Source organism: Pezoporus occidentalis, unplaced genomic scaffold (assembly GCF_034315485.1).
Source record: "Pezoporus occidentalis ecotype Australia unplaced genomic scaffold, CSIRO_AGI_Poc_V1 ctg39, whole genome shotgun sequence".
NCBI classification, from domain to species: Eukaryota; Metazoa; Chordata; class Aves; order Psittaciformes; family Psittacidae; genus Pezoporus; species Pezoporus occidentalis.
The window spans coordinates 911,806-939,007 of NW_026915713.1; the positions used below are offsets into that span (position 1 = coordinate 911,806).

General features: G+C 39.3%; 1 protein-coding gene across 2 annotated transcripts in view; it reads left to right on the forward strand.

Annotated features, from left to right (window-relative positions):
• THEMIS (thymocyte selection associated) overlaps nucleotides 1-27,202 on the forward strand; it is a 79,925-nt gene that overhangs the window by 9,077 nt on the left and 43,646 nt on the right. For both annotated transcript variants that reach the window (XM_062632355.1, XM_062632354.1), the window contains exons 2-4: nucleotides 7,522-7,680; nucleotides 14,656-15,114; nucleotides 18,079-19,121. In XM_062632355.1, the coding sequence (XP_062488339.1) occupies nucleotides 7,522-7,680; nucleotides 14,656-15,114; nucleotides 18,079-19,121 (1,661 nt within the window). The remainder of the gene's footprint in view (nucleotides 1-7,521; nucleotides 7,681-14,655; nucleotides 15,115-18,078; nucleotides 19,122-27,202) is intronic.

The window sequence follows — 27,202 nt, forward strand, 5'->3', positions numbered from 1 at the left end:
CATTAGTACAGTTTCACAGTTTCTGGTTAGTTCCATTGGACACACAGTAATGGCACAAGGGGCAGCATGCTGTGATCTCAGTAGGGAAAGGTGCTTAAACATGTTTCCAGTTCTGCACTTCACCTGTGACATGCTCAACACTCTGTCCTGATCTGCAATTTAATTTAGGCAGCCTTCTTAGACCTAGGCGATCAAAGCACAGATTTCCAGTTAAACATACACTTCAGTAAACTTAAGTGAAAGTAATACTGCAAAGAAAATGAATAAAAATAAATAAATCATAAACAGCTAAACCAGTGACTAACGCTGGTCAAAAGCAGCTTTTGGCATTCTCTTCACTGCTGCAGTAATTCTGACTCATGTGGGTAAACCCAAACAAAAGGTCAAAGATGTTGCATTTGGATCTGTGGTTTCACTTGCTCTTTTCATTATAGTGGCTGCTGCATGCAAAAAGCTCTGTTGCCACATGCAGAGCATGACCCCTCTGGATAGATGAGAATCAGAAGAAAGTATTAAAAAAAAAAAATAGCCATAAACCTATTAGGAAAGGAATAAATCAGAAACTGCATAAGTAATTTTTAAAAAATTTCCATTATGATTGAAATGGCTTAAAGCTCTTGACATTTAAAGTTTGATTTTATATGGGAAAAGATAAATCCTAGAGCTTTTGTTTTTTTGATGGGTTTGTTCTGGCAAAAATCAGACCTTCTGCAGTCTAATCAGGTATGATCAAGATAAGATGCCTTCTTTACACAGAGCTTTTTGAGACGAATTTACCTTCATGGCATTTCAGCAGCTGAACTGCTTGGAGGATTTGTGTCCCAGACTGACCAAACCTGCAGATTTTTGTTGATTGAGACATATTAAAGAGAGAAGAGCCATTACAAAGCCTAGTAAGTTGCTCTGTCACTTGATAAAGGATCTCTACAGAAATTCACGCTGCCTTTTTGACCACTGCTAGCCCTGGGCTCCTGGAACACCCTGTGGGCACAGGAGAGCTGGGCTCACTTGCTCTCAGTGGGTGCACCTTCCAGGTGTAGGAAGGAAGGGATGGATAAGAGCCATACAAGTGCTTTATACTATTTGCAGCCACTCTCACAGCCTGGGGCTGGAGAGAGAAGCTGGGTCATGCTTTCTTCTTTGCCTGACAGTGAGCATATGATTTTCAGCCTCTTCATATCTTCCCCACAAGTTGTTAGTTTATTTGAGTTTAGTGGGAGAAATCCAGCATGCTGATTAGCATCTGCAGTGTTCAGGAGGTATTTGACTGGGAAAAAAAAAAAAGACACTTCTCACCATCAGAAATAGGTTACATTTCCCTACTGCTTAATCAGAATATAATATGATTAAAGTTATTAAGCAAAATTCTCCTCCCCGCAACTTTAAAATAGATCTCTCCAGTATGAACTGAACAACTGGCTAACCCCCAAATAATGCCCATAAAGAATGATACCTTTTTTTATTGACATTAATTATAGATACATTATGTCCTTTATAGTACTTTTGGAGCCTGCAGCAGCCTTAATAGAACTGGGATTTCAGCTGAGCTCTGTTGTAGGGGAAAGTAGGCTATTGTTATTCTAGCTGAATGGCTGCACCAAGGGATCTGTGTCTTTATGTGAAAGGAGAACCATTTCACCAGCCCCTGAAACAGAGTCACCTCTAATCTGGGAAGAGGCACCCATATGGGCAACTGATGACAACATAATAGCGGAGAAAGGAGCACTGGGAAAAGGACATTGGGGCAAAATTCTACTCTTCCAGGAGATCTTTCATCTCCCTGCAAAGCAGCCAGGTTCCCGGTTCTTTGGATCTTCTTTCAGAGACTGCTCAGCTTGCCAGCTGCAATGAATTCAGTGGGTGTTTCTGAGAGATGAAAGGGGTAATGTTTTCCTTCAAGGATTCAAACTCGTAGGCTGAGGGTCAATGCCTAGTGCTTGGACTCCAAAGACATTTGTTTTGTTAGGAGAAAAGCTTGGTCTTGGTTCAAAAAATAAGAAAAAAGAACGGATGATATTTGGAAGTGCTTAGCAGCACCCTGTAGCAGACAGACGGTTAGACTGGGAGTCAGCCAGCCTGGGCTTGAGCTCCAATCCTGCTGAATGATCCTCTGTGCCACCTTAGTCAAGCCTTTTGTCTTGTTTGCATTGCTGTCCCTAGCTCTCCTTGCTAAACTGTCAAGGAGCATGTAGCAAAAGGGAGTTACATAGAAGCGATGTATTATTGCTGTTTAGTCATGGGCCTGATTTTGAGCCATACTTTCTATCTAGCATCTGTGAGGCATTCACTCTGAGGGCAGTCACCAAATTCAGCTCTAAGCTGCTGGGAAGGAAAAGGAACCTATTACTGAGATATTTGCTGTTCTACTTTATATTATAAAATATTTCTCTCAGTGGTCTCATGTGTCCTGACATGAAGAATGTCATTCTTCATCTTAGGCATTCACTGTATTTATATTTTATATTGTTGTTTTTATAAAACTCTTTTTGTACCTATAATGAGAAATAAATAAAGGCCTCGTGTTAGAGAAGATGGTGCTGTAGCTGCTTAGCATTTTACGAAAGTTGGAGGAAAAAGATATTGAACCAATTTTTATGATTGCTTTGGTGTGATCACAGCAGTTGCTAATATGGATCGTCAAACTAGAGATGAGCTTATGAAAGGATATAAATGTGTTTTTTATTGAACAAAGTAACAATCCAAAAGAAGGTAGTTTCAAAGACAAGAAGCTCTTTAATTGCAGCCTTCAGGAGCATTGTTTGATCACTGTAAATAGGCTGCTTTATTCCGGGTTCTGCTAAAATGTGGGGTTTTTTTCATTATGTTACATACATGTTTCTGGAATCAAAAAGATTACTTGATTTACATTTTAAGCATCTTACACTTTCTTTGTGGCTTGAGTGAGACAAACACAGTTACTGTTGGGCAACAACAAATAAAGGTACTATAAGGTTCATTTAAATTTTGTCACTATAATGTTCGTGTGGGTCCACATCACACAGCTGAAGTAAAATCTTTCAGGGTCACATTGTCACACAGCGAATATTTCCACAGTGTTTTAAGACTAATTATGATGGCTTTTAAAGGAAAAAGAATTTTTATTGTCCCTTTTGAAAACCATGCAGTTTCCATCCCTCCCTTTTATCAGCACAAATATTTGCTGCAAATGCCTAGATGACAAATCACACAGGTAATATTTTTCTTGTCTGAATGTAATCTTCGTTGTACTATTCCAGGCAAAACACCAAGGAAAGGCTAAAATCAGGGATAAGGCAATCTGGTTGCAGACAAATATGTAATTACAATCAATACTGTATGTGCAATTGGACCCCCAAAAATGAATCTCTTCTTGCATGGATGGCAGAGTCTCATTTTTTTTTTTTTTTATTTTTTTTAACCTGTTTTCATTAAAAATGAGGCTTCTGCAATCAGTCTCGGTCTGTAAACCATTTCCTCCCAGCATCTCACCCTTATGATCTTTCAACCTCTTGGTCTATTTTAAATGAAGCTGATAAATGAGGAGGTAATTAAAGACCCACAAGTTGCCCATGAATATGGTCATCAAGGTAGATTTCTACATACATGTACACACATTCATCTGTCTGTACGCTCAAATATATGTTCTACTACTGATAAGCTATGGAAGGTTGGTCTCTGATTTCCTTAATTGGATGGAAAATATGGTGGCATACCTCTGTTACTCAGTGGTTACATAAGCAATTTCTCCAACTTTTCTTCTGCTATGAAAGGTACAGTCCTGTGACCATGAGTCCTGGGATTCTTGGGCACTCTCCACCTCTACTCTGCTAAAAGCTTTTCTTGCTTCTACAAGACCTAAAATGTCCTTCCTAAATGCTTAGTACCCTTTCCCTTCTCGATGATGTAAAAAAATATGTCTTTTCTTTCTTCCTTTTTAATTCAAGAACGGGTTCCCTTTCCTTGGTATTACTACACAGCATTCTTTGCCAGTAGATTATGTACCCATGTGATAATTTATTTCTTTGATGGTAAGACAACCAGCTCACTTAATTTTGGGGGGCTTTATTTTTTTATTTATTTTAGTTAAAGCCATAAAATGTTTGCGGTTTTTAAGTTTTAATTTTCATCTCACTTTTTCCTCAAACTGATGCTTTTAGATGAATGATCCACCTGTTTTCCACATCAATGTTACGTTTTGTTCTGCTGAAAGACCCTGAGAGTTAAGGTGCTTTGACAGCCTCATGACTGCTCCATTCTTCCCCTCAGGGCTGTTGCTTGGGTTGGTCTACTCCAGCTATCGTGTTATTTGGAAATCAACCATGGCCAGCAAGGCCATGGAACCTGGATAGCACAGTGCCCATGCTCCTATGGAGTCTACATGTGGATGTGCAGCGGGGCCCTGCTGCATCCTGCAGAATGCCTGCAAAGGCTGTCTAGCAGAGGTGAAGGCAAATGTGCCTGGAGGCCATAATTAGTCAGTGCAGTTACTTTTATATGTTAAATGATTTCTAAGGGTCTGTTTTCAAGTGAGTTATTCTGGAGAAGTTGGATCTAAATATGCACTTACGAAGAAACCCAACAACTCTAGAAGCCATGAGCTCCCATTTTGAGTAGGTTTTCACAAATATTTATTCAGAGGTGAGAATATTGGAATTATTTGCTCATCTTTCCATGTTTCTGTAATGCAGGGCTCATCATGCTGCGTCCCCTAGGATTCCCTGTATCTAATAATATCATGGCTGCTTGTGATTGCTACTGTGTCTGATGTGAGGAGTGAGGTGGTTCAGCACAAAAGAAATTACCCTCTTCGAGGCTGCTCAATCTTTCTCTCCCTCTAATATGAAATAAGTATTGCACATTGTCCTGGGTTCAGCAGTAGCGGACATGGCTTTTCTGACTGTCATAAAATATCCTGTGGAGTTCAGCTAAAGGAATGAGAGCTATGATAATTCCTCATGTGTTTATTAGAGCAACAGCCAGCCTACTGAGGGGAGCTGTAGCAATATCCAGCGGAGACATCCAACTTAATGCTGAATTACACAGAGACTCAAGGGAGAGCAAATAACTATGCACTACCTTTACAATAAGAAAACCTGACTGGTTTTTTTTTTCAGTTAAAGGTCAGAAGCTCTCTTGGTCTTCTGCTTGGTACCAGATGGGCTGAAAGTATGCATTAACAGCATGGTTCTTCACCTGGCTGTAGCTGATATATTTGTCTGGCACTATAATCCAGAATCCCTTTGTGCTAATCATCGAGTCAGTAGCCTGCTGGGGGAGTTTAGAGCCTAAATTCAGCAGACTTCATGATCCTATGTAGGGTTCTCAGCAAGAGAAACCAGGCAGTGTTGGCACATGCAGCCTGCTGAAAGCAACTGCCACACAATATATTAATGCTTTTTGGTTTGGCTTTTTTTTGGCTGATATTCTTTCTACACAGGGTTAAATACCTACATTGGTATGTGTCTTCTTCAGGGTAGTAGCTGGGGATTTCCAAGTGTCCATCTCAACTGTGAAAGCATTGCACAAGCAACGGACAGGTTTGCCTGGCCTTGCCTTCACAGCAGAGCACCTTTACCCAGCTGCCCAGTGTTACTCCTGTTCATCCTTCTGTCCTGATACAAACTTGCTGTTTTGAGGCTTTGGGTTTAGGCTAGAAGCAGAGCAACTTGTGCTCAGCTTGCACTTGCAGTGACCTCCCATGAGGTCGAGGTGGTAGCCAAACACTTGTCACCTGGAAGTGCTGCAGCAGAGTTGATAAATATATCCCAGACTCAGTAAGAGATACTGATTAGCCCAGGCTGTGCTTGTGACTGGAACTGATCTTGAATGATCATTAGGAAAATCACTCAGGTAATAGTTGCATTTTTGATATGACACCTGGGTAAAAAAAAAAAAAAAAAAAAAAAAAAAAAGCTTTCTTTTTTCTCCCCAGCAACTACAAGGAGAGCTGTGGAGTAAGGAATGGTGCTTTCTGTGGGAAGTGAGTTCTGCAGGCAAGGGCAGTATGTCAGTCCAGGCCATCTCAATTATTGATTGCTACTATATAGCCAGAGATCAGGTGTTAAATACCTCTCATTGCCTGAGACCATTCTGGTTACCTAGGTTAAAATGGAGAAAAAAAAAAAAAAAAGCCAAACCCAGAAACTTAAATTGAACAAGATGCAAGAAAGGGGCTATTGGGGGATTGTGGGAAGGAAAATCTTCTCGGAGGAGATAAAAAGAATTTGTTTCTTCATATTTTTGTCAAAAATGTGACCAGAGAAGGGCAAAAATAACCTTGAAACCCTTTGGAGAAACGGAAATGAGAAAAAAAGTATTTTAAGTAGCAAAACAATGTTAGTAGCAGAGCAAATGAATACACTTACCAACGCATTGGGAGTGAAACTGAGAATAAGGTTTCTTACCACAGGGAAATGAAATTCTGAGATGGGATTCTAGAAAGGGTACTTCCACATCACTTAAATACAGAGCTTGGTAAGTTCTTAGAAAGAACTGCACAGCATCAGAAAAACAGAAGCTAGCATTAAAATCAGCATTTCTGATGTTCTGTGTTCAATGCAGTCCTATCTACAAATGGAACACCATGTGTTTGCTGTACTGTCTTTCTATAAAATTAATTAGTCCCATGCTTCAAAGCTTCTTCTAATCTCCTGCAATGACCAGGAAGAATTTTCCTTCTGCATAACTTGTCTTTTGTTTTGGTTTTGCTTTATTCTTACACACTTCTGAAACAGCAGAGATTGACCACAGCTACAATGGAGAAGGGGAGGGTTGGTTTTGTCAGGGCAGAGAAGGGAGGGCTGCTTTTGACAGGGCAAACTGCAGTTCCAGGTTTTGTGAGGAAGCTCTGAAATGCTTGGTTGAATTGCCTTGCTCCTGATCTCAAACTTCTGAGTATCACAGACAAAAAAGGAATTTTTTTTGCTGCCAGGTCAGAATCACTAGGCATTTTTTCAGCATGAGGCAAGGGATTACCACTGTCAATTGACCAGTCTTCCATTTTCTTGTACTTTCTTTAGGTTTTCTGTTCCTACAGAAAGCTCAAATGCTAGTTGCACTTTGCTGTCTCTTGGGCTCTTCCTGAGGACCTTTAGCGTTTATGATTTTTTGTCTTCTGCTGTAGTCTATGTCCTATGGGATATGCTATGCCCTATGCCAAGCAGAGGCACCTTTCCTGTGCAAGCTCCACTGCCTGGTGATTTCAGGAGGCAGCTCCTGATGACCCAAGTAATCCTATGCTCTACTTCATTCCATTTTGTCAACTTGGAAATGCAGGTTCTTCAGACCTTGTTCTCCTCATATGCATCTAAGATCAGTGGGCACATAGATCTGACCTAGAGATCACTGAAGCCACAAGATTCTCTCAAGACACTAAAGAAGAAAATAAAACATTAGGTTAGTTATATATAAGTTATTATATATAAGTATTGTTTCATATAACTTGTTTTAAGTATTTTTGCTTTCATTCAAAGAGGTAAAGTCACTTGAAAAAGTGAGAACAAGCTGAATAATGCTTTTCTTTCCTTTTGTGTTTCTTTTCAGGCTCCGTCTATGAAATGTTTGGACATGAATGCTGCCTGTCAACAGGAGAAGTCATTAAAGTTATTGGCTTCAAAATTAATAAGCTTATAGCAAGTATCTGTGAGAATAATGAAGTCAGCCAGTTTTCAGCCAAAGTGGAATTACCACTGAATTTTCCTGGTATAGTATTTCATGAATGCATGTTTTTAAGAAATTATAACCCTGAGTATTCACCTTTATTCATTTTATTAATTTGCTGTCTTGATTAATATTTGCTTTAGGTTACAACTCAGCTATCAATGATACAATTTTATTAGATGGCACATGAAACAATCATCTTGCTTTTGAATTTCAACTCTTACAGTTCTTTTTCAAGCCTGGATAAATGTTATTAAGGTTATAACATTTGTTAGTTAAACTTTCTCTACTTAAGATTGCTACAGAAATCTTCTTTTCAGTTACTTATGACTTCTTTGCCAAGCTTTCTCTGAGCTAAACTCTCCTTGCTGTGTGCTCAGACTATAATTTATTTATTATTACTATATTTTTATTTTATTATTTTTGATATAAAGTATTACAAATATTTTGTTATGTTTTGGGTTTACTTCAATCATTTATTTTAATTCCAGTGGCCAAAGTGGCTGCTCCATGCATAGAAACAGTAGTAGAGGAAAATGGATGTGTTTTCCTGCTTAAAGACCACTTCAGCTGTTCTATAGCAAAGTCCCAAAATATCTGTATTTTGGAGGATGGACTTGAAATTTGGCGCATTACAAATAACTGACTTGTTCTTTGTAACACATTTCTCTCTGTTCATGTGGCCTTGTTAGGGTGAGCTGGGCAAATGCTGTATGTACCAAGAGCACCTAGTTGATCACATGTCATATTTATTCATTTTTCAATTCTGCTGTCATCTCAATTCCTCTGTTGTTAGGGCCCAGTCTTGTTAAAGGCGGAAGTTACTGGAGTACAGAGGGAGAAGTGCTGTACTGTCAGCATCCATGTGTGGGAAGTGGAGGAAGCAAATTAGGTTAGGCAAAGTTTGGATCGTGGAGCAGGGGAACATGATGAAGACTCAACAAGCAAAGATCAGGGACTGGAGACAGCAGTAGAGGTGTTTACCAGCATCAGAAGAGGACTGCACCCACACAGATATATACATGTACAGCATTTCATATGTTTGGAGTCTTGCAGGCAGCAGAGGTAATGAGAGTCCCCCAAAGAGAGGAGAGGACAATGCTGGAAAACAGCACAAAAAGGCAAGTGAGATGTGGGAGGGAGCCTGTGTAGGTCTGGCAGAGAAGTTATGGGACATCTGAACATAGGAAACACTGGGACAGAGCACACAGAAGACACAGCAGCCCACAAGAGATGAAGATCACATCCAGAACTCACTTTGGCCAGCACTAATTCTAGCTAATGCACTGAATGAGACTACAGTTCTGTAGGAGAAAAAGAATAAATCACAGAATGTAAACATTTAACACTGTGTTGTGCTGCAAGGACATGGGAGGCTAAATTGGTGCTGCATAGGGAAACATAATTGAGTGTTTTCTAGTAACTTCATTGATGTTCTTCTAATGATTGTTCTTCTAATGATTCTGATTGATTGACTTAGTAACTTCACTGATGTTCTTCTGATGAATTGCTGAGCATGTGAGAATGTGTGCACATGCATATATATGGTTTAGGCTATGCCAGTGTCCAAACTGGTATGTGCTTTTTCTACAGAGGAAGACAAGACACACTTCATGAAGCAAGTAAAGTGTAAAAGCACCTGAGAATGCAATGTTTTATCTGAAATCCACAGGAAAATATCTTCTGCCATGCCTTCATTTTCAATCTCTAACATACAAATTTCTGCCTAAAATAGTCTTATATATAATTTTCTTTTTCCCAGTAGATCCTCAATTTTCTTTCATGTTTTTCTTACTCAGTGAATCAGAGACATTTGTATGACCACTTATTAAAAGACTTTTTTGGGATGTCATTTTCAAGCATTAGTAGGGCCCAAATTGATTGAAGACAATTATCTGTGGCTATCTAGAGATATTAAAGTATAGCTGTACTGTGAACTCTCAAGATACTTGGTATTTTTCTTCAAATCCAAGCTGCTTTGCCATTATTAAAATTTCTTGTCTCTAAAATACATACACATATACTAATATACTCATATTCTAAATCTCGATTGGCAGATGGGGTTGAACATTTGAATTCTAAAATATCCAACACAACTGAGTGATAAAAATAGTCCTACATTTATTAATGTTGAATCTCCTGATTTTTAGAACAGAATGACTTATGATTTCAAATGCTTGAACCTGGTGAATCTGGATTTATTTGTATTCAAGTGATCAACTTTCAACTTGGCATTTGGATGTTTTTGCCCTATTGAGCACATTTTCAAATTTTGTCTGATCACTACAATTCGCATGAATACTTACGAACTCTCCCAACCAGTGTTCTAGAAAACTGGGTTATTTCAGTAGAAAAATAAATTCAGAGTTCATTTTGCTAAAATTCATCTTTATTATCCTCCACATGATGGGTATTACTGAACAGCAGCACTGAAGAGGGGCATAATGACACTTCTTATCAGCCCAACAGGGAGTAGCACTCCCTTGTTTCTCTCTGTATGTGTACTGTTATGCATTCAAGAGCTTTTTGGTAAGATGTATATTTGTCATTTCTCTAATTTAGTTCTTAGCTGAAGAATGATTCTGCTTTACAAAGTAAAGATGTTCCAGTCTCTGCTTTTTCTTGATCTTTTTCCTTTTCACTTTATTACATACACATGCTAAACTCTGAACAAAACATTATATTAGAGCATTGCTGGCTTGCCCCTGTTTCCAGAACAAAGCACAGAACCAAACTGCAGATGATCTTTTTCACACTGACATTGACTTACTTCAAGAAAAATATCCAGAGATGTCTAGGAGGCTGACAGTGTATTTACATTGTGTGTACAGTGCTCTCTTGCCAATCTTTTGCTTTGATGTTATTTTCCATTTCCTCTGAGTTATCATTTGTATGTGGTGGGCTCATGTATCCTTTCACCATGTGCATGCTAGCATAAATAAGTCTTCTATTTCTGTTACACTGGGGATAATGTCTCTGTGAGTAAAGACTGGGCTCATTTGCTTTAAATGATCCTTACTCTTTGTCTTTTTGAATGCATTTGCAGTCTACAGAATTCTTTTTTTCTGCTCTGGCAAATCAGATCCTTGATAGAGGCCTAATCTGTCTTTTGCATTAGAGAAACCACTACAACTGCAAGTTCACTATCTGTGTTACTGCATTTTATCCTTATTCTAATTTGTTCTTTTTCATGCCTCAGAGGGCCAGGCTATTCTTTCTATGCACATGCACTGGGTAAAAAGGGAACTCTGCTGTTATTATAGACACTTCAATGACTACATCTAACAGCATTTTGAACTACGATTTTCACTACTAACAAGTTAGCAGAGACAGGTAATTTGCACAATACCCAAACTGTGTGCCAGCACAAATGATTTCATTCTGTTTTGTTAAATTCCTTCTCCTGCAAAAATATTGCTAGGCTGTCTGTGGTCTCAGAGGGTCCCTGGTAGCATTGCTGCTTATTCCTACGTGGTCTGACAGACACATAGCTGAGCATGGCTGTGCCTTTTAGCTTCCAGCCTCTGCAAGCCAGGGACAGGGGTTTGTCTATGGCCATACAGCATGTATGTGGAAGATAAGGGGTTAGGCATTAGAAGGCTGATCTCAATAGGAGATGATGGAGACACAGGAGAGATGGCCTTTGGGGCAGGATAAGGAAAGGAGCATGCTGGAGCAGGGGAGGTAGCAGAGTGGGTGGTGAAAGTGAGTGAAAAGAGGAATAGCAATCAAATCACCTCCAGAGAAGTTGGCAAACTGAGCTCTTCCCAGTCTTCTACAGTATCTTGGGGAACAAACATTACTGGTCTGGAACAGAAGGTCTTATATTTTTTCTCCTTAAAGGCTACTTGCTTCTCTACTAGGTGAGCCTAACTACTGGCTTTCTCAGTTTTCTGCAGGGAAAAGAAATAAAAAAGATAATAAAAAGCATATTCCTTTTCTTCAGGACTCAGTTATAATTAAGACTGAAAATGAATCTCTATAAAGATACAGGGAGATACACTATATCACTCAATAACTGTTAAAAGAGACCTGCATATACTGTTCTGTAATAAGGTGCTAGAAACATCCTTCTTGCAAAACATGCTTTCCCACTGGACTAAATGGGTGATTCTTGGTCTGTGTTTCCTCTCCCATACCAGTGAAGAAAATTTTTTCAAATTCCCAAACCCTCTCTCTCTACCAATGTGTGCATCATTGCTGGGCTGATTAGGTTTGGTGCTTACTGATTTTCATATTATGGCTAGGCCCACACTTTACCTTGTGAAATGCCTTGGTGCAGAGGGTTCATAGAGTGTACAAGGGTTATACATTCATGTAGTTACTATGTATGTGTAGTTATTCTTGTCTCTAGCTGTAATTTTTTCCAGAACTATTGGGCATCAGTTCATTTTAGCTGTAGACCAGATGACTACATTTAGAAAGTAGATATATAGGAGCAGTATTGCCAGCTCTTAATAAACCAGCTGGACTTTTTTGCAGGTTTGCTATTTCAATCTGTCTTTCCCCCCACTAGTCCACCAAGCTCTTGTAGGAAAGCCCAAGTGAATTTAAGTAATTTTATGACTTATGAAAAAATGCACAAATATTTTTGTTTGACCTCAAAATGTCTGAACTTTAGCATCTCAAACTTACCATATGTCTCCTACTCTGGAGATTTCTTTGCTATCTTAAGTTTGGAAAATATTTGGCTTTGTAATTTAATTCATAATGATATTAATAAGGTTCTAAATGGTTCCCTATAGTGTAATGTTTGGTTTTTATGGGTTTGTGTGGGTTTTGTGGTTTGGTTTGGTTTGGTTTGGGTTTTTTTTTTCATATTTTTTCTTTGGGGAGAGTGGGAGTTTTTTGGTTGGTTGGTTGGTTAGAGTTTTTTTGTGTTTGTTTTTTTTTGTGTGTGTTTGTTTGGGTTTGGGGTTTTTGGTTGGGTTTTTTTGTTTGTTTTTATATATATATGTATATTTATCAAGGAGAGCATTTAGAAGATGCCATCACAGATTATGGCAGTTAGATAGTAACAAAGTGACTTTCACCCATCATACCAAAATGAATTTTTATATATTCACCTCTTTTCTGTATAGAGAGAAACATATGGAATTTTACATACTCATATGCATAAACAGGTGGCTATTAGGTGCCTCTACTTCAAAGGTCTCATTGATGCAGATGCTAAGTATACTAGGCCACATGGCTCTTTACTTGCCTATGCAAGCATTCTGCTACCCAAATTAAGAAAACCAGCAAAATGGAAGGTGATGATTTTCCTGCTCCTAACCCTTGCAAAGTCAGTCTGCCTTGGCCCGAGGGGATAATCAGTTGTCCAGTTTTGTATGAGATCTGGTAATTATGTTTCTACATGAAACCTGCTTTATAACCCAGGATGCTCATTGGTTTTGTTGCTGAAATAGCTGGCTTTCATACAGCCCCAGCAAAATTAGTAGAGCCTGAGTCTACTGTCAGACTCAGATGGAAGAATGGTATTTCTCATACCTGTACTTTGCCAAATATTTTCAACGGGGAATATTTTTCTAACATAGCTTATGAAGGCTTTTTAATGCAATTCTGGAGGTTTTCTTGGGGCAATATGCATGCTCCTGTATCACAGATAGATAAACATAGTTATTGCCTTTGGGATACATTGTATGCACTTTGAATAAATTTTTTAATTAAGAGTATTCCTATTTGCTTTCTCCCAGCACTGCAAGGAGATGATGCCCATCTTGTGTTTGCAAAGCATGACACTGGAACACTGTTTGGGGGACGCTGTCTTTCCCACGATTTCAGTTTATCATTAGTGCCTTGTCACTGCAATATATTCTAAAGGCTGATGAACCACTTTGTCTTGATCTGCACTGGCAGGTCCAGTGGTGATTAGGACTGGGGTAGCTAACTTGCTTGTTAATAATTGCATTAAAAACGACTCTGAGCAACATTAAAAATACCAGTGAGAAAGAAAAGTTGTACTTTGTACCTGTGCAGTTTCTGCTGGTTGGGCTTGGGGAAATGAGAGAGAAAAGGCACTGTAGCTTCTTTGTCACTGTAGCTGTAGCTAGTGGTTAATTTGTGGCTAGCAAGCTCGGTTTAGGAATAACCTCTATGTATGTCTTGGAAGCAAGCCTAAGTCAATGCCTGTCCCAGGAAGCTGCAATGCAATGCCATGAGGCAGCATTCACGCTGCTGTGCCTTGGGAAGAAGACAGCTGAATCACACAGTTCAGCTAAACCCTACTGTTAAGTCCAGTAAACCATCCACTTCATCTGCCTCTATGAAAACATTCAAGCAATACAGAAATGTACACATTTTTGTTGTGATGTGAAGTCCCAATGAGACAGCTTCATGGGGCATGATTAACATGAAATAATAGTGTCCCTAGGGGATAGGGAGGCTCAGATGCAGCTTCTGTCTTGCAGAACTTCAGCATTTTGATTGCTTTGTGATGGCCAGAATATTACACCACTCAAACTTTGAATTATTCCATCTGATGGTCTGGGCTATCATATATGCTAAAACCAATTTTCTTTGCTTATTCTTATCCATGGGTGCTACTTTTTAATTTGTGATATATCTTTAAACATATTTGGTCTTGGACTCCCCAGTCTGTGTGTGGAAGAATATGTAGTACTGATGTTTAGGCAGAAAACTTATCTTGCATTTCACATTACTGCCGCTCTTCCTCATATCATGTCTGCATTTATTTCTTACAGGTTGGTTTCCTAGGAAGACAAATGAGAATTTAAGATAATTTTTCTTCTTACTGTGGCAAAGAAAAATTTTTACCATAGATGTAAATATGTTGGATGTCAGATGCAGAGCAAAAAGGGCTAGTTCCAGCTGCCTAGACATAATATCATATAGTTGATATTATCTCTTTAGAGTCACAGTTCTAACAACCAAACTATCAGCTATGAATTGTTTGATGTGCTTTGCTCCCCATTTTTATTGCATTCATAGTCTAAAATTTGGCAAGGCTTGCTTTGTATATTTTCCCTTTTGTAACGCAAGTTTTTCTGTTCTTAGGTCTTTATAAAGTTATGGCAGATAAAACACCATATGTCAGCGTTGAAGAAATTACAAGAAAAGTCTCTATTGGGCCGACAAGATTTGGCCATCCATGTTTCTACAGCCCTGAGGACATAAAGTTGGCAAACCTCACTATCAAACATGGTGAGCACATCACCTTCAACTCAGTGGAAGAGGTCAATGGAACAATGGCTGTGAACTGTGTTGTAGTCAGAAATAACCAGTCTCATTCCTTTACTTTGCCCCTTTCACAAGAAGGAAAATTCTATGAGTGTGAAGATGACCAAATATACACCTTAAAAGAGATCGCAGAATGGAAAATCCCTAAGTGCAGAAACAGGATTGTCAAACTTTCCAGTACTATACATATGTGGGACTTCTCTAATCCACTTCCTGAGAATTTTGATGGCTGCTTGATTCTCACACCTGTCTATGAAGTGCAGGCAGTAATGAAATGTAAGTAGAAATCAAAGTCAATGTTCTGATAAGCTCGGTAGAGCAAAGGACACAAAATTTGCTTAAAATAGGAAGGATTCAGTTTAGTCAAGAATTAGTGATCCATATTTGCCACTGATGCTCGTTTCAAGATGAAGAAATGTAAAAATAATATTGCCTCTTTTATTCCTTTATTAGCTGTTAATGCAGAAAGTTACCTTGCATTTCTTTTTGTTGCCATTTTATCGATCACTATAATTAAATCATCATTGCAAATCAAATATATTGCATAATGAAAAGGTGGAGCTTAGGAATTCTATTGAGTTCTCAGAGTCTTTTTCTTTGTGTCTCAAACTTTGGCCATGGAGCAGCCACTTGATCATTTATGGCTATGACTAGGAGGCAGGAAAAGAATATAGACTCACATGTTGTAACAAACTCAATTACTATTTATTTTTCAGGATGAGGCTGCTGCAGAACACAAAACCATACTATTTTACTGTATTGCAGAAGCAAATATCAATAGAATATAAACAGAAAAGACTCACAGACCATTTCAGAAACCTCCAGATTTGAGGGAACAGGAAGATAATAGAAAAACAATATCTTTGAAAGGTATTTTTGTTTGGGGAAAAAAAAAAAGTGTTTTGTCTATGACACATTAACACTATTCTACCTGTTCCACCGAAACACAGCAACTGCTGGGTTGTGTTCTTATCAATGTCTTTAAACCTGCTAGTAAAATTTGTCATGGGAATAAAATTAAAAGGTGCACAAGGGTATAAGCATAGCGCAAAATGCTCCTGAGCTATGATTACTAGAATAGCCAAGCTGCAGCAATGACCGATGTGTGCATGCATAGTGTACCCTCTCTGAACTGAGATACTTAACCAAGCAAAAGAAAAACTTAGGATAAAATGTCTGGTTTCCAGCTACTGCCTGGGCTGCTGCAATTCTACTTCTTCATGCACCCACCCTTTTAAAGTTTGAAGGATAAGAGCTTAGCTTTTGGAAAGGTTTGACTGCCAGTTGCATTTACTAGAAACAAACCAGCGTGCACCATACAAATTAAATCCTAACAGAAATATGTCATTCATGAGGATATTAAGCAGGAAATCTTTTCACAGTTGAGCTTTCTCTGATGAGTGAGGTAAGTAAATCAATAAAAGAGGAATAAAAGTGGGCAGAGACCTTAAGCACAATATCCTATAGTTGTTAAATGCTTATCATGAGATGTTCAGGGGTATTTTCTATGTGATTTAATGTGTGAGTCTGGGAAGTGTATCTTCATGAGATAATCTACTTCATTGTCTGCAACTCTGGCTAGATTCAGGAATCTAGCCCATTTCCTGAAGCTAGATTCGCTTAGGTGAATTCCAATACCAGCTTAAACATATGTGTAGAATCAATGAGAATTTAGTGTTCCCAAAAAGCTTTCTGAAGATTCAGTTGTCTTTCAAACAGATTCCCGTGAGCGCTGTATTTGTTGATTTTATGTTTCATAGTGTGCTCAACATTTAAAAAGCATTAAATATGTCCTAAATAATTATTTAATACAAACTTGAAAAGTAGGCTTCATGGTACATGATTTCTTGTGGACCATGAAAAATGGATTTTCACCATTTTTAAAAGAACTATAAATAGGCACAAGATAAAGTATGAGGAATACTATCCACAGTTCAATAAAAAGATTCCTGATAAGAGGGAGGGATAGCAGATAATACTTTCACAGGCTGTGAGCAGATACCCTTTACACTTCTCATTTTTTATAATGAGCAAATTATGTGTGTGGAACTCCCCCAGATACTCATAGAAAACTTTAATTTTCACCAGTCATTCCTCCTTCATTGGCTTTCCTTTGCGGTGCTTAGAATGTTTGTCACCTGAAGATGTCAATGTGGCAAAAGTACTGCTGGAATAAACAGATCCTGAATCAATGTCATAAAACTCTGTAATATGAAATAGATCTGATACCAACTTTTAAGGATAAAATATCAGTATGTCCTGCTACAAGAAAGTGTGAATCCAGGATATACTATCCTTCTGTGCAGGACTATGCAGAATAAGTCTTAACTGAAGAGAGTCGTTAACTATTATTAAATTTTAAATTTAGTCGTTAACTATTATTAAATTATTAAATTTTAGTGTCCTGGTCAGCACTCTGTATTGTCACTGCTCTGGAGCCAAATTCTTAAACAGACCTTAACTGCATAATCAGCTTTGTACTTGGAAGTTTTATATCCAAAATTTTGCAAGTTCGATGATGATAAAAAGTTGTTCTCTGTCAGACTGTTAAATACAATGGCTTGATTCTAATAGTAAATAAAACTAGATGCTGCAGTAAAAGATGCAAGAGAACCACAGAAGAGCATAGTAGAAATTTATTCATTCACTAACACTAAGCTTAGACTTCATTATATAAAAATTTTGCATTTTTTAATAAAGTTATTTTCTAGTAATTGTAGATATTTTTGTTATTCTTATAAATATCAAAATATCATATTTTTGCTAGACTGGCCACAGCAACAATATGTGTTAATGGGTTCAAATGCTATTTATTTATTACAAATGTTCCCCTGACACATTTCTCTGGAGGAACCATAAGAAGTCAGTATGAGATAATAGGAATACATCTTGTACTCAAGGAAAACAGTTTGATAAGATGCACAGCTGATTAAACTTGGAGGTCCTGTGAGAAAGATAGTGAGCTATTTTTTTTCCCCTTTCCTTTTTCTTCAACTTTTATTCACTTGCACACCCTATTTTTATCTCCTCTTGTTTCTGTCTTCCTTCATGAAGTCTCCTGAATATCTAACAGCCATATATCTCAAATTAAACCAGACTTTGACTAGCCCTGTTAATTGTGCATGTTTACATATGGAGGTGCATACCTCAAGGCAGGTACTTCTAGTATCTGGCCAATAGGACGTGTATTTTATTCTAATGTCAGTTTGAAAACAAAAATCAATGTCTTTTTCTTTTCAGTTCGAAAGGACATAGTTCATATCCTCTCAGATCTAGATGTCGAGGTCAAGGATATAACAGACTGTTATGATACTAGCTCTTTCCTTCAGCCACTGTCTTTGGAAGATGTATTTGAGAGAACAAGCAAGGAATTTCCTATGGTTGCTGAGATAATGGAAGGGCCTTCAGAAAGTCAAAAACCTCTTAAATTTCTGGATACAGGGAATGAGATCATTATCTACAAAAAGTACCAGACAACAAGAGTCCTAGCCTCAGAGATCAGAAGTGATTCCCCCAAAAGATATTTTTTAATCCCTATGAGCTACAAAGGAAGGTTCAAAAGAAGACCTCGGGAGTTTCCTACTGCCTATGACTTAGAGATAGCAAGAAGCGAAAAGGAACAACTTCATGTCGTAGCAACTAAAGCCTTTGATTCCCCTCATAAAGAGCTTTTCTCTGTTTCAGTTGGAGATCAGTTTCTAGTTCAGCAACGCCAGACTAGTGAAGTTCTGTATGAGGGAAGAAAGAAACTTATAGATGTTTTAGCTTGTGAACAAATACTAGGGGATACATATAAGAAAGTTCTTCTCCCTATGTACATGGAAGGTAGATTTGTGGAAGTGATTCATGACAAGAAACAGTACCAGCTTTCTGAGATTTGCAGAGAATTTCGTTTGCCTTTTAACGTCAAAGTGTCTGTGAGAGACCTTTCCATTGAAGAAGATGTCGTGGCTGCCATGCCTGGTCTGCAGTTTGAAGAAGAAATCACAGACTCTTATTTGCTGATCAGTAGTGCCAGAAGTCCAGTGGAGAGCTGGGAGATTCCTGTATGTCGTTTAAACATGTCCGTCCATTTGCTCAGCAAAGATGTCCAGACAGTTGTGCCTCCTGTGACTAAGACAAAAGTGGAAGAGATCAGTGAAGAGCAATACTATATGGTGCGAAGATATGAAAACCAAACCCTTCGTTCACCACCGAGGCCTCCTAAAAAGCCAACGCTTTCACCAAAACCTGGTTTTGCAGTACCTAAGCAAGGTGTGACTGATGTACTACAAGCTCCAAAGGTAAGGTATCACATCTTGTCTTTGAATCTCCTAAAATCACAGGTCATGTTCTGTTGGTTTACAGTCTCCGTTTCACTGGTGTATCGTAATAGCTTGTATACATATGGCTCTCAATTCCTGTAATAGGCAAATTGGCCATTGTAGTTGACAATGACTAAAATAGTCAGTATGTGTTAACTGTTCTGTGAAAAGCAGCAGAACCATACCAGCTCACAGCAGAAAACTTGGCCGGATAATTTTACATGGATAATCCTTTACTGCGCCAATGCAAAAGTGAAGGAAGAGAGTTGAAGTGGTTGTATTTAATTTTTTATTAAGGAAAAGCATAGTTTTAATGATATAAAGATAATTTTTCTTAGCTGGAACCAGCAGAATCAAATTCACAGGAAGTCAGGTTGTACAGATATTTTTGACTGCACGGTTTTGAGCTTACCCAAGTGACAAATAGATTTGGAATAAAAAGAGCAGACCTTTAGAATAGCATTTGAAGTTAAGAGATAAGTGCCCTTTCTGGGACAATTTTCCTCATGGCTAATGCAAGGCAATCATTTGTTCATTACTTTTTATGTTGGGTCTGGCTGAGATGGAGTTAATTTTCTTCACAGCAGCCTGTAAGATATTGTGTTTTGGGTTTGTGACTAAACAGCACTGATAACACCAGTGTTTTGGCTATTGCAAATCAGTGCACCCACAGTGTCAAGGCCTTCTCTTTTTCCCAGGCTGCCCATCCCCAGAAAGCAGGCTATGGGTGGGCAAGAGGCTGGGAGGGCAAACAGATGGCACAGCTGACCCCAGATGACCAAAAAGATACTCCATTTGTTGCTATGCTCAGCAATAAAAACTGAGGGAGTGGTTGGTCTGGGAAGGTTACCATAGCTCAGACTGGTTGGACACCAGTCTGCTTGTAGGAGGTGGTCACTGGGTGCCTTTGTATCACTGTGGGTTTTTTTCCCCTTTCCTTCACTTATTAAACTGTCTTTATCTCAGCCCACAAGTTTTCTTGGTTTTGCTCTTATTATTCTCTCTCCTGATGAGAACATAATCCTAATGTGAGTGCTTAACTGCTGGCTGGGGTCAATCTACCACATTTTTTTTCATAAATTGAAAGAATCAAAGGAAGGCACCTTGATGGACTTTAATGAAAGAGACTGTCCAGAAGGTATTTAATTTATGCAGTTGTTCTTGTGTGCAAATACAAATTCTCTACAGGGGAAGAATTAAAAACACAGGAAATACTTTCAGGCCTCTGCATTGTGACTGTGTTGCACTTTAGATGCAATGTAACTCATGGAGTTCTATTTTGGGGGATTTGGGGAAGGTTAGTTTTTTGTTGCTATCAAATTATGGTCCAGTTGTAGTGACCCTGGAGGGACAGCCTTTATTAAGTACCTCTCCTTGGCTACTGGAGATGTTTCTCCCCTCAATGCCAACTCCAAGACCACATGCAAGTGCACATCCTCACTCTTCTGGGAGATGGTTGCAACAGACTGTAGGAGACATGAATGGGTAAGGTGGGTCCCTCAGATAGGGTAATACAGTAAAAACCTGCATTGTTTTCTTCTATCTTTACATGCATTACAGAAACTGCTTTTCTTCTAATTTGTACAGTGAACCTTGTAGCAGCTTAAATAAGTCATCCTGATAGGCTAGGGAGGATAGACAAGAAACTGATCCCTTGAGCTAACAGGCAGGCCATCATCCTGGTGTTGGTGTAGAGTAAAGAACTGGAGAAGAATTCCCTAAAGTTGTGTTTCTGGTAGACCTTTATCATTGCCAGGAGGACTCAGATCTCCTGCAGTTACTGATAGGGGTGTGTGGAGAGCAACAGGTAGATGCTGACTCTAGTCTAGACTCATGCAGAAGATAATATTTTCCTGAAGTGAGTAGAGAGCAATAAGGGCAAGAGAGATAGCTCAGGTTCTTTTGCACATTTATGAGTGAAAGCAACCTCAGACTGCAGCTGTACAATGAAACACATTTAAGCAAATTGGTCCAGAAGACTTATTTTTTTGTCATGTGCTCAATATAAATAAACTGCAGTTGGAATGCTTAGAGTTATGCAGATTTGTGAATCTACTTCCCTGAAAAGGTGAAACAGGTAGAGATCCCTTATTCATAAGATCAAACATCCTGAGCTGTAATATAATAGGTTTAAAGTCACACAGAATGCATTATCTTTTCCATCCCGAACACCATGAATCCTCTGAGAGAACATGGCTGGTAGTGCATAAGCTTTGCCTTGGCTTCTCTGCCAGGGGTAGTGATAGGGGAGACTGCATTTTCTCCTACAAGTATCAGGGATGACTGGGGGTTCAGAAAGTTGGAAATTGTGCCGAACTGATAAACTGGCATTCTTTGAATATTTTGTGACTATGCATAGAATTATTTGCATAAATAACAGATGAATGTCCTAATGAGCTGAATTTAAGCCTGACAAGATGGCAGGCTGAATTAAGCCATAGTGCTGCATGAATTGCCATGCTCCTCCTGTGGCAGTTCCCTGCCTGGTGCTTAGGGAGCTCTGGCTACTTGCTGGAGGGTGTTGAATGGTTTCTTTGCCCACCAGCTGGGAAACTCTGCTTGGCTTGGTGCTCCAGGATTAAATGCTGCTGCTGCATGAGTCCACAGAGGACTAAGATCCATCTTTTTTATGCCAATACCTGAGGATGCTCTGCAAGAGTGGATCACCTCTAGCTATAGCTGGTGCTTTGATCACCTCTTAGCTCACAGCAAAGCTGTGGGGGCAGAGAGGCTCCAGCTGTCTCTGCCTGCTGTTCTCTGACATTGGTAAGGCAACACTAGGGCCAGGAGTAGTGCCATATGTTTCACTGTGTACTTTTTGCAATATTAGACACTTAATTGTGTGAGATTAACAGCCAGCATGAACTGGAACCTCAGATGAGTGCAAGACCTGCTTCTGCTTGGGTGCAAGGTGCAGTGCTGCAGAGACATGGATGTTTGCACAGTTCAGCAAAGTCCAGAGGCACCAGATGAATTCTCAAACATACTATAGCTCCATTAACCAAGCACTCTGCCCAGTCTCTTCACAGGGCTAATTAAGTTGGCTTGGCTCCTGCTGACACAGCTTTCGCTTCCAGATCCTGGGGATCTCTCCTTTCCCCTCCACAGTATGGTATAGACTTTCTCTCCCTCTCTTATCTGATCATTTTGTTTGGGTAGGAAACGGCAAGACCACATATGTTTGCAGTTTTGTATTATTTACTAAACAAAGACAAACCCCAAGAAAATATATGCAAACTAAACAAATGAAACAAAATAGCATGTATTGAATGATTAAATTAATCTGATATTTCACATATCAGGTGTCTATCTGTCCATGATACTATCTCATTATCAGATAGCAGATACCTATATTAATATGACCTCTACCCACAAGCATCCCCAGCTGAGGACAGTGATAAGAAAACAGTTATTGTACCCTTTGTCTAATGGTAAAAAGTTGGATACAAGCAGTCATTCACAAGAAATCCACATTTTCCTCACTGGAATGATTGGAATAAAGTCTTCACAGGGCTCTAAATGCCATGTTGAATTAAATAGTTTCAGCCATTCTATTTCTGACTTGTGAGCTTAGCTGGAAAATGAGAATGACCTAATAAACTCCTAGAAGTTAACGCTACTGATCTGAGAATGGAGCATCTATCTCTCTTGCCAAGTTGTTCCTGGAGAGAAGTTCCTGTGGGAGAAGCCAGTCACGACCTCACCTTCTTGAAATTATAGTTAACTTAAAAGACAAGCCAGATGTACCTGTTCTTTCCACAGGTAGTCTCACCACAGTGAATATAGCAAACCAAGTTTTCACTGAGGAACTCCAGAATAAGCTTTCAGGTGGGACCCTGAACAAAAGAGGCTTGAGAATTGTTTCATAAAATTTCCTCAGGCTTTTTACATGCTACCCTACAAGGTCATTTAAGTGGCAGAAACTTTCCAGCTTTTTTTCAGTCTGTCAGTTAAAGCTGTAAATATCCTACAGATTTAAGAAGGCTACTATATGACCCTCAATGGCTTAGTTTTAAATTGAAACCATCAAAGAATACCCCATGCCAAACATTGCTAAGTGCATTCACTGATATTGACTGATATTAGCTGATTCTGGGGGAATGGTAATCAAGGCATGGAAGGCCACACTTTAGTCCTAATACCCTGAGGGCACTAAGTACACTGCTTAAGGAATTAAAACAAGCAGTATTTGGCTCCTGATAAACAGTAAGAGAGGTTAGCTCCATCCAATGCTATTTTGAGAGGTCTGCTCTAACCTGAGCATCAGTAGAACCAGTAAAATACCAGCTCCAAGTTAGGATTGCTGCTAAATACCTTTATGAATGTGGAACTGGAAAAGTCAGTCACGGGCAGTAATCTGCTCAGCTTTGGCAAGAAACCTGAGAGAATTCCAGCCAGGGAAACTGGAATTTAATAGTAAGTATCACAGCATGGTAGTTAATTGTCATTCTGTGCTAAGGTCCATTATCCTTCAAAAAGTCATTACAGTGTTATGGTATCAGGAACTTTCTTGCTTTCTTGCTTTTTATTTCAAAATTAAAATAAAAGAAAAAATTATCATTTCCATCTGGCTTTGCAGTGCTACAAACTGAACTATCGAAATCTGCCATTGACATATTTGTCGCATCTGTCTTCACAGCAAAATGAAGACTTATCTGGAATTAAATTGATAAGACATAAGCTGCACTTTTCAGCAAATTAATTTTCCTGCAGTGCCTCCTTTCCTTCCTCCTATTTCTTTTCTGCTTCCAGAGCATTTTTTCATGCTTTGAGGGCCTTCATAGAGTAGATTTAACATAAGTTATTTCTGCAGTGTGGCAAGAAACTAACCTTCCTAAATAAATATGTATTAGAAAATACACACAGGACAGCCAGGAAGAAATAGGTAAGAACAGACTTCAGGAATTAATCTTTTGGCCTGGAAAAGAGGGATGAAAGTGTGTTTCATCAGCAGATGCAAAACTGTGCATATGTAAGTGTAAGAAAGGTTTCTCTCTGACAGATGCAGCATTGTCTCACCTTCACCCTCTCTCTCCTTCCACACATCCCATCTGCTGTTTCTCCCTGTCACTTTTCCAGTAGCTTTGTAGGTCTTTATTAAATAGCACAGAAAGGCTGGTAGCACAGCCCTTACAGATTAGTGACTATGCCATGTTGTCATGCCCACATTCTTGAAGTCTCTCAAAATCCCATCCCCACCACAGCCTCACCTGCATGGATCCCAGATCCCCCCACCTCTTTGCACTGCAGCTTCTTGCTTCTCCTAGTACTAAGTCCATGCTGTGCCACAGGGTCCTTTTCCTCCTAATACCCACCTTCTACCACATGTGCCTGACTTCCCCCAAACCCATGTGCCTTGGGTGCCCCAGCACTACACTTTTTATGCGCCCTCAGCTTATATGACCTTGGTTCTCCAGTCCTCTCTGCTGCTTTCAGATAGGCTTGTCTTTTCCTCTTCCTTATTTCTTCCCCACACATCTCCCCCACTTGCTCTTATCTCATGCAGTGAGCTAAAGCCAAGGCCACAGGCATTATCAGGCAGGAGCTGTGGGGACATCCCAAGTTGCACATTTTCATCTCCTTCCCCAGTGGCACCTGTTCCAAACCTCTGCAGAGCATTAGTCTTCAGCTAGGTTTTTAGGAGTAAAACTGGAGCAGGCTGTAGGTGCTGGCAAGTGTCAAGCCATTTAATACTCTTGTAGGCTGGACAGTCTGAGCTGAAGGACCTAGTTACAGAGATCCTTATAGCTATGTATGTACTTGGATACTCATGACCCTTTGCGGGGCTGAAGCCTGCATGTGTGTCATCCCACCTCATGTCCTGGGTTTTTCTGCAGAAGAAACCAAGATATGCTGGCTGGAGAAGCACTCTACTCTGGATGATGGGGTATCCGGACTGCCGGCTACTTTATGGAGCCTGTATGAATCAACAGGGAGGAGCTAGAGGAACAGGAAACCCTACAGCTATTAAATGACTGGTGTTTTCCTAATATTCTCAGTATGGAGAGCTGGTATTAGGACCTCTTTCTCTTTTAAACAATACTAAAAGCTCAAAATTTCCATAGAGAAGCACCAAGTCTGTAGTAGGTACTTAACTGTGGATTGATGTTACTCTCAAAACCAAAATACAGGGGGGAAGATAGCGATGTGCTGCCAGAAGGACAGGCAGTAGATAATTGCTTGAAAAACTGAGCAATCTGAGGTGTAAGTTTCATTGCAGAAAGCCATTACTGCTACAGGAAATGCTGATATAGTACATGAAATTAAGAAAGGTACAGATGAACATTTGGATATGCTGACTGATGAAAATGCCAACTGATTAAAAGAAAATTGCTTAATTTAAAGCTAAAAATGAATTACTTGGAGAACAAAGAGAAAAGAAATATCAAAATCAAAAGGATGCCCAGAAGAAATAAAAAAATAGACCACATGAAAATATGGAACATTTGATAAGAAATGAAAAATTTTGCACAGAATGTGTGAGCCAAAAGCCATTAATGTCAGTAAGGGGAGAATTGGTTGGCACATCTTTTTCTCTCTTGCAGAAAGTACATAACAAAATACATAGCATAACAAAATCGCACAATTATGAATAATTATAAAGCAGGACAAAAAAAGTAAAAATATAATCCAAAATTCTAGGAAGCACTGCAGCAGAATAACTCTTCTCTTCAAAATATAATGGGGAAGAGGAATCCGAAATGTTTTATTTCAGCTAAGGTTCCAGGCAGCGTGACATCCCACAGGGTTATTCTCCAAGCTTCATCTTATCATTTGCCCTTCTCATGGCAAGAAGGTTGGAAAATTAGGTTGGAAAATTAATGTGGTTATTGAAATGCTACCTTTTATGGCCTGTATTTTGGCCTGTTTGGGAGTTACCAAAGAGTTTTCCAGTTTAAACTGGTCAGAGATAATCTGCACTGCAACAAATCTCCAGCAGGAAACACAGTCCCCCTATACTCCTGTGATACCCACATACAGGAGTGGCAGTGACTTGCTGGGCAGCTCCCAGGGCTCCCGCAGAGCCAGCTGCTGAACTCCAAGCAGCTGCCAGGCTTTCTGACTCCATCCCTGCTTAAGCACCTTCATGGACTTTTCTGGGCTCTGAAAGCCCACTGGCATGAGGTGGCTTATGTTTCTGCTAAGAATCCTCTTGGTTGCCTTATTTGTGGGGCTGCTTGCAAACTGCATACTGTGAGTGGGCCTTGGGGTGCTCTAACCCCACATCATGCCCAGGAACTGTTTAGGAAAGTGCCAGTTGGCACAGGTTGAAACTGCTCCCAGGGATGTTTACAGGCACTGTAAACTAGTGGCCTCTGCTAAAAAAGAGGGGGAAAAAAGAGAAAAGAAGGATGCTCATCAGAGTCGATAAAGGGTTCAATGAGGTCAATGTGAAAAAAAGAACTGACATTGCCCGTTTACATTATGCCTTCGTTTATGAAATTCAAGGTTCTGCAGTACTGTCAGACCCGGGCATCCTAGAAGGGAAAGCATCCCAGAAGGTTGGGATTGTGCTTTGAAATATATTGCTCCCTGAAATGAAATGAGAAAGTTGCTGTCAGTGTGACAGTAGGGTCAAATCTCCAAAGACCTGTAAACATGACTCACATTTTCCAGAAAGTCCTTGCAGTGAGGAACTGAGTGATTACCAAAAACAAGAGAATGCTGTGGAGATACTCATCAAATCCATTAAAATACATAAAGACAGTCCGAGTCCTGGGCTTTCCCTCTCTGCTTTTTGAATGTGTTAGTCCATAGACATGCTATAAAAAAGCATGATGGTGATGAAATGAATAGTGAGGTTTATCAATTATTATATGATATGAGATTTTAAAGGCTGAAAAATAATCTATCTAATATCTGTACTGAGAAAATTAATTTCCCATCTTTATGGATAGAGGTATATAATTTATACTGAACTTTCTCAAGGTATTTAACAGCATTATGTTCTTGTTCTACCTCAGGACATGAAGTAATTTTACTGGTAAATATTTTAAATGGCAGTATGTTGTGATGCTGTGATAATGCAGGTTGTCCTTCCATGGGTTTCTTTATATTTT